Source organism: Chaetura pelagica, unplaced genomic scaffold (assembly GCF_000747805.2).
Source record: "Chaetura pelagica isolate M959 unplaced genomic scaffold, ChaPel_1.0 scaffold121, whole genome shotgun sequence".
Lineage (NCBI taxonomy): Eukaryota > Metazoa > Chordata > Aves > Apodiformes > Apodidae > Chaetura > Chaetura pelagica.
In genome coordinates this window covers 426,238-438,876 of record NW_009954546.1, presented here as the reverse complement: position 1 = coordinate 438,876, position 12,639 = coordinate 426,238, and the positions used below count along the sequence as shown (strand labels likewise).

General features: G+C 45.3%; 1 protein-coding gene across 1 annotated transcript in view; it reads right to left on the bottom strand.

Moving 5' to 3' along the window:
- LOXHD1 (lipoxygenase homology domains 1) overlaps positions 1–12,639 on the bottom strand; it is a 147,755-nt gene that overhangs the window by 22,051 nt on the left and 113,065 nt on the right. Inside the window, exons 34-35 of the mRNA XM_010005022.1 lie at positions 12,116–12,233; positions 2,808–2,985 (exon numbers count right to left, since the gene is read on the bottom strand). Of these exons, the coding sequence (XP_010003324.1) occupies positions 2,808–2,985; positions 12,116–12,233 (296 nt within the window). The remainder of the gene's footprint in view (positions 1–2,807; positions 2,986–12,115; positions 12,234–12,639) is intronic.

Sequence of the window (12,639 nt, the reverse complement as noted above, 5' to 3'; positions counted from 1 at the left end):
GTGGTGGTATCACTGCCTCTGGGGGTGTTCAAGACTCATCTGGGCACCCTTGGCCAATTTGACCTAGTGCTGGCAACAGTTCTTTGAGCAGGGTGACAGAGGAAATAACCTCTAGAGGCCCCATCCAACAAAAATGGCTATGATTTATGATTCTTACTGAGCAGCTGCATCATTTTTAAACAAACTGTAGGCTTGAGCCAGAGCCTTGTGAGGCCAAAGAATGTTCTTCTTTTGACTTAACAGAGACTTGGACAAGGCACTAGGAACTGACACCAACTGCCCTAAATTATGCACTTTTCAGGCTGTAGCTGAGCTGACAACAAAATAACTAGTCTCACAACAGAATAGATAAAAACCTTTTGCTTTGTTAATGCTGGGAAAACGAGGAAGAGATATTTATTCTTTCTCTATTGCATTACCACGTATATGATGCCAGCGTATAGAGCACAGAAACCTGTGTAAAGCAGAATTAACAGGTGAGGGCAATTTTGTGCCACAGAAAGAGCCACCAGGTGCCCTGGCTCCATTGCAGCTGTGTCTGTGGGTCACAGCTTGCACAAAATCAGATTCTGCTTTATGTCTCTTGTAAGATCAAAAGTAAATCAAGATCTTGGTTTCAACTAAAGATTCTCCATCTGACTAGGAATGTATCTGCCATAACAACCTCTTCTCCTTTCATCTGTATGTACTCTGAGAGCTGCCACCTGAGGTACTTCTGGCGACCTCTGGATTTGGCCTCTGAAAGGGAAGGGATTTGACCTTTGCAGGAGAGGATCTTGCGTCTTTCCCCAGTGCAACCTCTGCCTGTTACATGATCATCCAAGCTGGCCAACTTCAGAAAAGCCAAACCGTGACTCAAAAGTCTCTTTGAGGAAAGAGTAAAACAATATTGGTGTTAAATCTGTGTGCATGTTGGGGAGAAATTGACTGCTGCTTTCTAGTTTGCCACAGGACATTTTCTGAGGGATTAATTTTCCCTAATTTTAGCAATCTACCCTAACCTAATTGTCCTGGCTCTGTCTGGACCTGATGAAGAGAGACTGTCAGAGACTGAGGTTGGTCCCGAGCACTGATAAGGCTCTTGTCTTGTATTAATTGATCAGACACAGCCTAGACCAGAAGGAACTAAAACCAGAAGGATAATTTTTCATAGAGTGGCAAACAGGTGAGACGATTTTTCTAATTTTTTAAAAAAAATTCTTTTTTTTATTTCTCAGTGCCTCTGATGCACTGGAAAGTTGAAAGCTATTGCGGAGAAAAAAACTTCCTGCCTAGAAATACACGCGTCTGATTCTATTCACTGTGGAGTATTGTAGTCCCTAGACAATGTCAGTGTGGCAGGAGATGACAGAACATGTTTGAACTAACTGTCAAGGATAAAACCTCTTCCTTCCTGAATTGGTCCAACCAGGAGTAATCGTGGAATACATAATGATCAAAGAGGGGAGATGTTCATGACTTGCACCCCCTTTAGATAAGCTGGATAAAGTTCAGCATTATGTCAGTGTGCTGTGTGATTTAATCATAAACAGACCCTCTGAAACCTCTCTGTAAGCTGCTCTCTCCTGCTGGTTGTTGCTGTTCATAATGAAATGAAATGTTTCATCATTAATACCCGTCATCCCTCGTTCAGTGGGAAGGGCAGATCTGTCTGCTGCTGCTGCCACCTTTATTCTCCTCTCGTTTCTATTTCCACCGCCTCGGTGAGCTAGGGCTGCCTTTCACAAAAAGGTCACAGAAAGATCTGCCATCATACTAGGTGGATTGCCAGATACATAAGCAAATATTCCTCACTCACTCTCTCGTTTGTTTTTTGTTGTTTGTTTTATGTTTTTTTCATATTTCACTACATGCTTTTCAGAGAAGCAGCAGACAGAGCAGATAAATGTAAAACAGTGAGGTGGCACAAAGACACTCCTGACAGTGGATTTTTTTTTTATATTCTCAATTCAAACCTCACAAGCTGCATAAATTACCACTGGTAAAACAAGGAAGGGAAAAAAAAATATAATTAAAAAAAATAATAAAAAAAAAATTAAAAAGAGAGAGGTAGAGATCAGGAGGTGATCATGGACACTGGTGTGGCAGGATCCCCTGTAAAGGGTCAACCTTTCAAACAAAGTGTCTGCAAGACAATGTCTAGTTTACCCCATTTTGGCATGAGGCAGCTTGCATATGGTTGCAGCTTTTGTTCAGCAGCCTGACAGAAGTTCCAGTGAAAAGAGGCAGTGATCCCAGGAAATGACATAGAAATCCCAATTCTTGGCTCTTGCAGCTCTGCAGCTTTCCTTCTACTTTGTTCCACCTCTTCTATCTGGTATGAATTTAAGGATGGTTATTGATCTATGAATAACCATATGAGATAAATTGTCTCAAAACACCTTGCAAAAGAGGGTGAATAATTGCTCTTTGAGCAAAGTAAGTAGCACTGGCCAAAAGCCTGGATCTCACCATCTTTGACCACAGTCTGTTTTTCCATCCTGTGTGGATGGACTTAACCTGGCCGAAAAGTTCCTGACCCTCAGAGTATGGTCTGGCAATAACTTCCATTAGAGTTTCTTCAGAGGAAGCAGCAATCAGTGAAATATAGACTTTGTGTCTAAGTATTTTACATGCAGTGCTCAGATGAGGATGAATAACAATGTCATGATGAACAGCTAGCCAAAACTGTTGTGTTCCAGGACAGGAGGGCTGAATGATGTTTTTTTAAACATAATTTCAAATTAAGCAGGAGATGCTTTCCATTGAACAAAAAAACCAACAAACTTCATACTAGAAAAGTCATAAAATATCCACCATGGTCATACCTCCAACATCACTGGTTTTAACCTGAAGAGTGTATGTTGTGTCCTCCATCATCTGCTCGTCATTGATCACAGCAGGCATCTCACACACAAGACTTCCCTTGGCATTTCTCAGCTTTGACAGCCATTCACCGTAGGTAAACGTGGCCACTTCTTGATTAGTCAGGTTCTTCAGGATGATCTGTGAAAAGCCAAAACAAGAGGGGGAAAAACCTTCAGCCAGACTTAATCTGCCATTTGAATGACGGCGAAGATTAAACTTACAAAGTGCAGAGTGTGGTAGGACACGTGTAGAACTTGGTCACAGCTTCAAAACCTGTGCTGAGCTGTTCTGGGGTAGTTGGAGCTCTCTCCTGAGGGCAATATTTGCTGTGGTGAATTGTCCTGAGAAATGGTCTTCATAGTACTGGGCCTTTTCACACATGGAGTGAAGCACAGGAATAAATTTGCTCCTCTGACATAGGTTATGGACAAAGCTCATGTCTAAGAGTCAGACCTTTCCTGGAAGCCAGTATGGAATAATTTCAGAGGAGAAGTAACAGAGAGTTACTGAAAACCTCAGCACCTCTCCCTGAAGCACACAGGATCTTTCCTTAACCTGCAAACACAGAGCAATCGTTGTAGAAATATGCAAACCAACCCCAAACAAGTTAAAGCAAGGCACAAAATAAAATTAGGCCAGCAAAACTGGATGCTTCACACACTCCTCCCCCTGGGAAAAGGTGACAGAACAAACAGTATGCAACAGATATTAGTCACACTGTCTAATGTGTCACGGGAAGGAGCTCAGATGCTGTGGTGATAAGAACAGAATAGGAACCTATTTAGCACAAGGCAGTGAGTTAGTCCAAGAGGCACCTAATAAAATACCCACCCCTGCTGCCCTCAGTGGAGCACCAGACTACTGGGAGAAAGGCATTACACTGGCCTACATCAAAAACCTAGCAGTAAATTCACACTAAATTCATAGACACTTAGGATGGTTTGGGTTGGAAAAGACCTCTAACACCACACAGTTCCAACCCCCTGCATGGGCAGGGACACCTCCCACCAGCCCAGGCTGCTCCAAGCCCCATCCAACCTGCCCTTCAACACTGCCAGGGATGGGGCAGCCACAGCTTCTCTGGGCAACCTGGGCCAGGCTCTCACCACCCTTACAGTGAAGGATTTCTTCCTAATGTCCAACCTAAATCTCCCCTCTTCCATCTTAAATCTTTAACCCTCATCCTATCACTACACACCTTGGTAAAAAGTCCCTCCCTAGCTTTCCTGCAGGCTCTCTTCAGGTACTGGAGGAGTTGGAGAGATGTGAGGAGGCAGGGATGCAGATAACCTTTTTTGTTACCATTTAACAGAAGGAGACTATGCCTGAATGAACCAGTGCATCCAAATGCAGTGTTTTACAAGCCACATGTCTACAAGGGCCATGGAAACATGAGGCCAGATGTGTCAGAGAAGTGTGATGTGATATTAGGAGGAAACAAATCATGGAGTCATGGAAAATGTTAAGTTAAAGGGGACACCCAGAGGTGTCTAGTCCCACCTCTTGCTCCAAGAAGGGCTAACTGCAAGGCCATGTCCAATCAAGTTTGGAAAATCTTCAGGGGTGAAGATTCCACACACAGTGCTGGGGGGAATCTCCACCCTTCCATCCCAGGCCTGCATTGCTCTCATTGGGAAGATTTTTTTACATAGAACCATATAATTATTTTGGTTGGAAAAGGCCTTCAGGACATCAAGACCAACAAGTAACCCAGCACTGCCAAGTCCACCTCTAAACCATGTCCCTCAGCACCACATCTACAAGGCTCTGACATCCCTCTGGGGACAGGGACTCTACCACTGCCCTGAGCAGCCTGTTCCAATGCCTATTTTCCTTCTAAAATCAGGATTTTCCTTGATGCAACTTGTGTCCTATACCTCATGCCCTTTCACTATTCACCTCTAAGAAGAGACTGGATTGCTGGTCTCTGTAACCTCCCTTTAAGCAGCAGAAGTCTGTAGTTGTATTTCCCCTTTGCCTTTTCTTCTCAAGGATTAAAAACTCCATTTGCCTCAGCCCTTCCTCGTGTGCCACATGCTTCAGCCCCTTGATTATCTTAGTGACCTTCCACTGCACTCTCATACATCAGCCTAAGAAACTTATAAAACTTATCTTGAGACAAAATGTGCTCAGATTATGTCCTCAAACTGCCTGTGTCCCACTCCACACACTTCTGTTGACCTCAGCCAAGCTTTGCTGCTGCTGGTCAAAGGAAGAATATTGCTCTAGGTTATTAAAAAAAACTGTTTTAAAGAGAGCAGTAGCTACACCAAACTGAATAGCAATAGCTGTGCTGTTTGTGCCTGGTACAGTTCTGTGGGTAGGACATTCATCTGGACTTTTCCCTCTGCCTGATGTTAAACTGAGATCTGTAACACAGCACCTTTGTCCAAGAGGCACAGGATATTTTGGGATGTTGAACCTGTCCCACTTTTCTAAAAAGCTGCTTATTCACAGCTGGTGATACCCTTACATTGTGGCAAAAAAAAAATTAAAAATGCTGTATGAGTCAAGGGAGGTTGAACTAAACCCTTGCTTTGAACCAAGCAGAAATCAAGTCTTCACAACCCCAGCTGGTGCCCTCTCTGCTGGGGCACAGGCCACAGGGAAGTCTCCTCTCTCAAGGATGAGTGAATGGTGACTACATCCTTCTAACAGTCCAACCTAGAAACTTTCCTTTGGCTAAAATTTGCAAATCTACACTAGGAATAATTTCAGGTTGAGGGAAAATGCCTTTTGTTTTGTTGTTAGGTTGGGTTTTTTTCTTCGCCTTGATGCACAAATCTTTTCCTGGAAAAGGTTCAGCCAGCTCTCCCTCAGCCCTGCTTGGGAATGACAGCAGCAAAATGTCCTGAGCAAAGCTTGCAGGGAAATGTCAGGAAAGCAGCAGGGGGTAGAAGCAGATTGGACTTGCCAGCTGGAATGCACTTGCAGACAGGTCAGACCTCTCACAAATAACCAGCCCATGCCCAACAATCCAGATGCTGTTTAGGAAAAACTGTCTGGCTGCTGATACCCCTAGAGCAAAATGCCTCTCTTTCCATCCCCAGCCTCTCACCCAGAATGAGTGATTTCATCCATATGCAGTTTTACGTGAGCAGTTAGCACAGACAGAGTGAATCATAAGATCATAGAATCATAGGACCATTCAGGTTGGAAAAGCCCTTTGGGATCACCATCCAACCACCCAATCACCATCCCTACTCTACAAAGTTCTCCCCTAAACCATCTCCACCAACACCACATCCAAACAACCCTTAAACACATCCAGGGGTGGTGCCTCCACCCCCTCCCTGTGCAGCCTGTTCCAGTGTCTGACCACTCTTGCTGTGAAGAAATCTTTCCAAATGTCCAGTCTAAACCTGCCCTGCTGCAGCTTGAAGCCCTTCCCTCTTATTCTCTCATTAATTATCTGTGAGAAGAGACCAGCACCAACTTCGCTCTGCCTTCTGGTTCTGGGATGGTGTTCCAGAGAGGAGCAGACATGGGCCAGTAATGTGCGCTGGAGCCCAGAACCCACTCGTGTCCTGGGCTGCACCCCCAGCAGCATGGCCAGCAGGGCCAGGGAGGGGATTGTCCCCTCTGCTCTGCTCTGCTGAGACCCCCCTGCAGGGCTGGGGCCAGGGCTGGGGTCCCCAGCACAGGAAGGACATGGAGCTGCTGGAGAGAGTCCAGAGGAGGCCCCGGAGATGCTGGGAGGGCTGGAGCAGCTCTGCTCTGGAGCCAGGCTGGGAGAGTTGGGGTGTTCAGCCTGGAGAAGAGAAGGCTCCAGGGAGACCTTAGAGCACCTTCCAGTGCCTGAAGGGGCTCCAGGAAAGCTGGGGAGGGACTTGGAACAAGGGCAGGGAGGGATGGGATGAGGGGGAATGGATTAAAACTGGAAGAGGAAGGTTTAAGTTGGACATGAGGAGGAAATTCTTTGCTGTGAGGGTGGTGAATTTGCCCAGAGAATGTGTAGATATCCCATCCCTGGCAGTGTTGAAGGGCAGGTTGGATGGGGCTTGGAGCAGCCTGGGCTGGTGGGAGGTGTCCCTGCCCATGCAGGGGATTGGAACTGATGACATTTAAGTTCCCTTCCAAACCAAACCAGTCTGTGATGCATTTTACAAGCCTCATTTGATGAAGGAAGACCAGAGCAAGAGATGTGGAGGCAGGAGGAACCTTGGGGCAGGGCGATTGCTCAGTCACAAGGTGGGTTTGTTGCCTACCTCAGCATGAGCCACTGAATGCTGGGTCCCCACCCCAGGCAGCCAGTGTTGTACCTCCCCAGGGTCATTGGTCAGACCTGGGTTTCACCAGGGCACCAGCGCATCTCCCCAAGCTGGGGGCAGGTACACAGACATTCCAGGCATCAGTCCCTCCCTCAGATCTATCTCTTTGCTGGGCTAAATTGTTTGGTAGAAGAGGTGAATGCTGAACATAGCTTTCCCAATGACTAAAATAGCACAAAATTAATCCCCTCCTACAAAGAGATGTTTATGGGTTTTGCACAGACACGGGATGGTGCAGGATTCTGAATTGGATCATGAGGGTCAAGAAAGTCATCTCAGGGAGCTAAGCTGAGGCTATTTTTATATTTTGTCTGTCTGTTCCTCTCAGAAAAATTAGCTACCAGTTGGCAATGAGATTGCTGCTTTACATTGCATCTAAATTATTTTTTAGGATACCTAGACCTTAGTGTGGACATCACGTGTGCTTTTAAGCTTAAACATTATCACCAATTATGCATAGGTTTTAACTAGGCTGGTAAATACCAAAAGAAATGAAAAGATAGCAGAAACAGCACACATTAATAAAATGTTGATTATTTGCTTTGTAGATGAGCAAATACTGTAGCTGACAGGAACTTTAAACCTGCAACTTGAAACGAATTTTGCACTGTGTGCTGTAACAGAAAGGTCTGACACATCTGATTATTTTATTTACCTCAACCCAGCCTTCTCCCTCACACAACCCACTAACACCAAAAGATATAGGTCCTGGATTGCATCTCTGAAGACTGGAATTTTTTCACACTCCTGTTGCATGTCATTAGTCTTCACTTAAAAACAGGGTTCTCTGATTGTAAAACAAAGAGAATTTGCCCTGTTGCAAAGAACAGCAGTCAGCTTCAGCTGTAATGAATTGTCTGAAATTCTCTTCATATCCTTTATGTAAAGGAAAAAGAACTGAATAAAGACCAAGTCCCACATTCAGGATTATTTCTGACATTTGAATGAAATGCAATTAGTGCTTCATTAAGACAGCTTCTTATCTGCCTGTCTTTGACAGCACAAAGTAACATTAAAATTCTGAGGGAAAACTCTGCAGAATTCAACAGTTTTACTATTCCTGTTATTCCACTCAGAGAGCTCTCATCCCTTCTGATTTCTAGCTTTTCAGCTTTGTTATCTAAGATGATGGGCAGCAGGTGAAGTCATTAAATAGACTGAGGAACTGGATATCCCAAGGGGAGGTTTCCAAAGCATCCTTTTAGATAAGTTTCCTAATTAGAAGTCACAAATTGTTTATGCTGAGGGTGGTGAGACACTAGCACAGGTTGTTCAGAGAGGTGGTGGATGTTCCATCCCTGGAGACATCCCAGCACAGTTTGGATGGGGCTCTGAGCAACCTGATCAAGCTGCAGATGTCCCTGCTCACTGCAGGGGGTTTGGACCTGATGGCCTTTGAAGGCCTCTTCCAACACAAACTGTTCCATGAATCTATTATTTTATGATTCTATTATTCTATTCTCTAATTTTTCAGAAACACAGAGCAGTGTCATAGTAGTTTGATGTGGAAGAACATGAGATTCAGCACTAGGTCAAAGGAAAATATCCAAACCCTGTCTCTCTCCCAGTAATTGTGAGATCAGGAAGTGTTGATCAGCTTTAGAGAGCTTTCTGTTTGACTTCCTGTGGGTAGCAATAACCAATAATACTCATTCTGGCCCAACACAACACTCATCACATTTGGTTCCCTCTAGAGGCATCAGTGTTTAAATCTTTTCACCACTTGTGGTACAGTTTGAATTGTTGCACCAAGTTCATTACTTTGCAGAGATTCTGAATGAAATATCAATGTATTTTATCTAAACAGTAAGGAAAAAAAAAAAAAAAAGAATTATAAAAAAGACTACTTTCCTGCTAGTAAATAGAATCTTTTGGCTGTGTACAACATCACTGATAATTCATGCATTTTAATTAGTATTTAAGCACTTCTGTTTCTGGTAAACTAAAAGCAGTATAAATTATGACCAGCAACAGTTTATAAAAAGACCAAAGAGAATTAAAAATATCATTTATTGTTATTTCAATAGAACAAGAAGACAGAATATCCTTTAGATAAATGGAGCAACAAATGGTTAATTACGGGGTTGATGGCTTAATCTAGCTTCTCATTTCACTGTGCTAGTTAGCACTAGCTGTGAACCATCTGTCTGAGAGTTTAGCACTACCCCCACAAGTATTTCATTATGCAGTTTTAATACACACTTTTGACAGAAATGGAAATGGGCTCAGATCAGTTTTCATGTCACACCAGGCTACATAAGTTTTCAAGGCTGGAATACAAATCAGAAAACCCCAATCCCTCCCCCCCCCCCTCCCTGCACTCCTGTCCTCACTTTCTACCTGGGAATAAAAATGTTATGTTTACCTTGGCAAGGAAAGTGTGAGAGAAAAATAATATCTAAAGTTCTCTACTACCTCTGGACTTGGAAGATCCCCCATCCTCTATTTCTCTAAGAAAAACAGAAAATCTGTTGTCAAAAGATGCTAAAATCCTCATCCCAAAGAGTTGTGTGCATGGCCTGCCTGTTGCTTCTGTGGCTCTAAGAGGGATATAACCCACTCTTTGGGTTCAAATGAGGGGGTTTTTTTTGCCCTCCTCTCTAGGAAAGCCTTGCTACGTGTGGGACAGGACAGCAGGCTGGACAACTGGAGAGAGCTGGCAACAGGAAGGTGGGAACCTGCTGCCTGCCACTAAAGATGTCTCTGTCCCTTGCCTTTGAGCTACTGCTAATTCATGACTGCAAGATCTGGAATGTCTCTGGATGAATAGGTTTTATTTGATCTCATTTTATATGAATATGATTTATAAAACTCAGGGGAAAGTATCAGGGAACTGGCAAAGAGAGTTTGACCAAGATGATGACTGAATCAAATCAGAGAACAGATTGAGTTACTCTTCAGGCACAGAGAAAAAAACTGTGTGTCTGTGGCATATATTCAGAAGATAGATGCTGAAGGTCTAAAGCTTTGGAAAGCATCACAAGAGTTGCTGAGAAAAAAATTTAGAAGTGGCAATGCTGAAGTACAAAAAGGTACTGCACCACAGAAATGCTTCTTAGACTGTGCTAAGGTAGAAAAGAGCAGTTTATCCCTTGACTTGAAAAGAGGTTTATCCCTTGAAAAGAGGTGGCCACCCAGGACCAGTGTTTAGAAACACATTGTTTATGGGGAAAGGAAGGACAGCTTCAGATTAGTTGAAAGGTATAAAGGATAAAAAACCCCAAAACATGCACTGTGCTTTCTGGCCATGGAGTCTTAATCTAGTCTCATAAAACAAGTCCAGCAGGACATCTGCTCCAGACAAACTATACTAAATAAAAGTGGCAGATATGTGCTCCTGCCTTAATGACATCTCATGGTGTGGAATCTACACATCACTTCATCTCTAGCTTAAAAATGCAATTATAGGGACTCATAGCAAACTATGTTTAACTGCCCAAATACAGATGATCTTTACAAGTAGGTGGTGATTTGGTAGGGAAGGTAAAGGCAAACACTATGTTCTTGTGCAAGATAGGACTCCAGGGAAAAATATAATCAACAGAAGCAGTGGGAGCCATTTTGCCCTATTCAAAATGCTAGAAGAAAATTAAAAATTACTTGTATGAACAAGAAAAGAAGGAACTCTGTCTGTGTGCTACAGGGAGAAGGGAATGGAAGAGATAGGATGCTTCAACTAATAAGATGGACTATTTTGAAATGTCCCACCCCTGCTAGCTGTCCCTGCCTGGCAGAGGAGGATTGACTTTCCCATGGGGTCAGAGCAGGGCAGAGCTCTGCAGGAGCTGAGGGTACATGCTGGGGATCACAAGATCTTGCAGGTGCCCTGCTGGCAAGCCATGGCTCTTTGGCAGGGAGGGAGAGCCAGATCTGACAGCAGGGACTGCAGCCAGGGCTCACAGCACAGCTTTTGCCTCGTCCTTTTTTTGACTCAATCCCTGCAGGGAACGACCACGAGAAACCAAAAGGAAAGAAATGCAGGGAATTAAGAAAAATGGGCCACTTGCTGCCTTTCTGCTCTTCCTCAAGGGCTGAGAGGCTCCAGCACAGGCAGGTTGCACAGAGAGGCGCGGTGCGAGGCGCGTTACCCGTTCCAGGAACCAGTGTGGGCGCGTCCCCTTCCCATCCGTCCGGATCCTCATCTTCCTCAGGGGTGCAATATCAGCGATCTCCATAATGAAACTGTCCTCCTGGCCTCTCTCAAACCTGGAGGGATTAAAAGGCCGAGATGGTTTCCCACCACGTCGCAGCACTCTCCTGCCTCAGCCCCCCTGTCCCGGCTGAAACTCGCGCCTCAGCAACAGCCTCAAACCAAAAGTCCACGGGTGCAAGTTCTTGGACTGCAGCTTTTCTGCCCTGCAAGCACCAGCAGGTGGTGATTTGGTAGGGAAGGTAAAGGCAAACACTATGTTCTTGTGCAAGATAGGACTCCAGGGAAAAATATAATCAACAGAAGCAGTGGGAGCCATTTTGCCCTATTCAAAATGCTAGAAGAAAATTAAAAATTACTTGTATGAACAAGAAAAGAAGGAACTCTGTCTGTGTGCTACAGGGAGAAGGGAATGGAAGAGATAGGATGCTTCAACTAATAAGATGGACTATTTTGAAATGTCCCACCCCTGCTAGCTGTCCCTGCCTGGCAGAGGAGGATTGACTTTCCCATGGGGTCAGAGCAGGGCAGAGCTCTGCAGGAGCTGAGGGTACATGCTGGGGATCACAAGATCTTGCAGGTGCCCTGCTGGCAAGCCATGGCTCTTTGGCAGGGAGGGAGAGCCAGATCTGACAGCAGGGACTGCAGCCAGGGCTCACAGCACAGCTTTTGCCTCGTCCTTTTTTTGACTCAATCCCTGCAGGGAACGACCACGAGAAACCAAAAGGAAAGAAATGCAGGGAATTAAGAAAAATGGGCCACTTGCTGCCTTTCTGCTCTTCCTCAAGGGCTGAGAGGCTCCAGCACAGGCAGGTTGCACAGAGAGGCGCGGTGCGAGGCGCGTTACCCGTTCCAGGAACCAGTGTGGGCGCGTCCCCTTCCCATCCGTCCGGATCCTCATCTTCCTCAGGGGTGCAATATCAGCGATCTCCATAATGAAACTGTCCTCCTGGCCTCTCTCAAACCTGGAGGGATTAAAAGGCCGAGATGGTTTCCCACCACGTCGCAGCACTCTCCTGCCTCAGCCCCCCTGTCCCGGCTGAAACTCGCGCCTCAGCAACAGCCTCAAACCAAAAGTCCACGGGTGCAAGTTCTTGGACTGCAGCTTTTCTGCCCTGCAAGCACCAGCCTCTTGGCAAGACACCTCAGCGTAGATTTGACAGGGATTCCTCCTCCCCTGGAAAACCCAGCCCATACGAGGCACCTGGAGCCGTTCCAGGCAGCCTGCAGCACGCACCATCCACGCCTCTGTTTGCAACCAGAACCGCAGAGGCTCACAGTCAGGCTCATCGCCTCCCTCCTGGTGCCTTGCCCACACTCCTGCCCTTAGCCCATCCCAACTAGTAGGCAAAGCAATTTTGCTCAATCTTC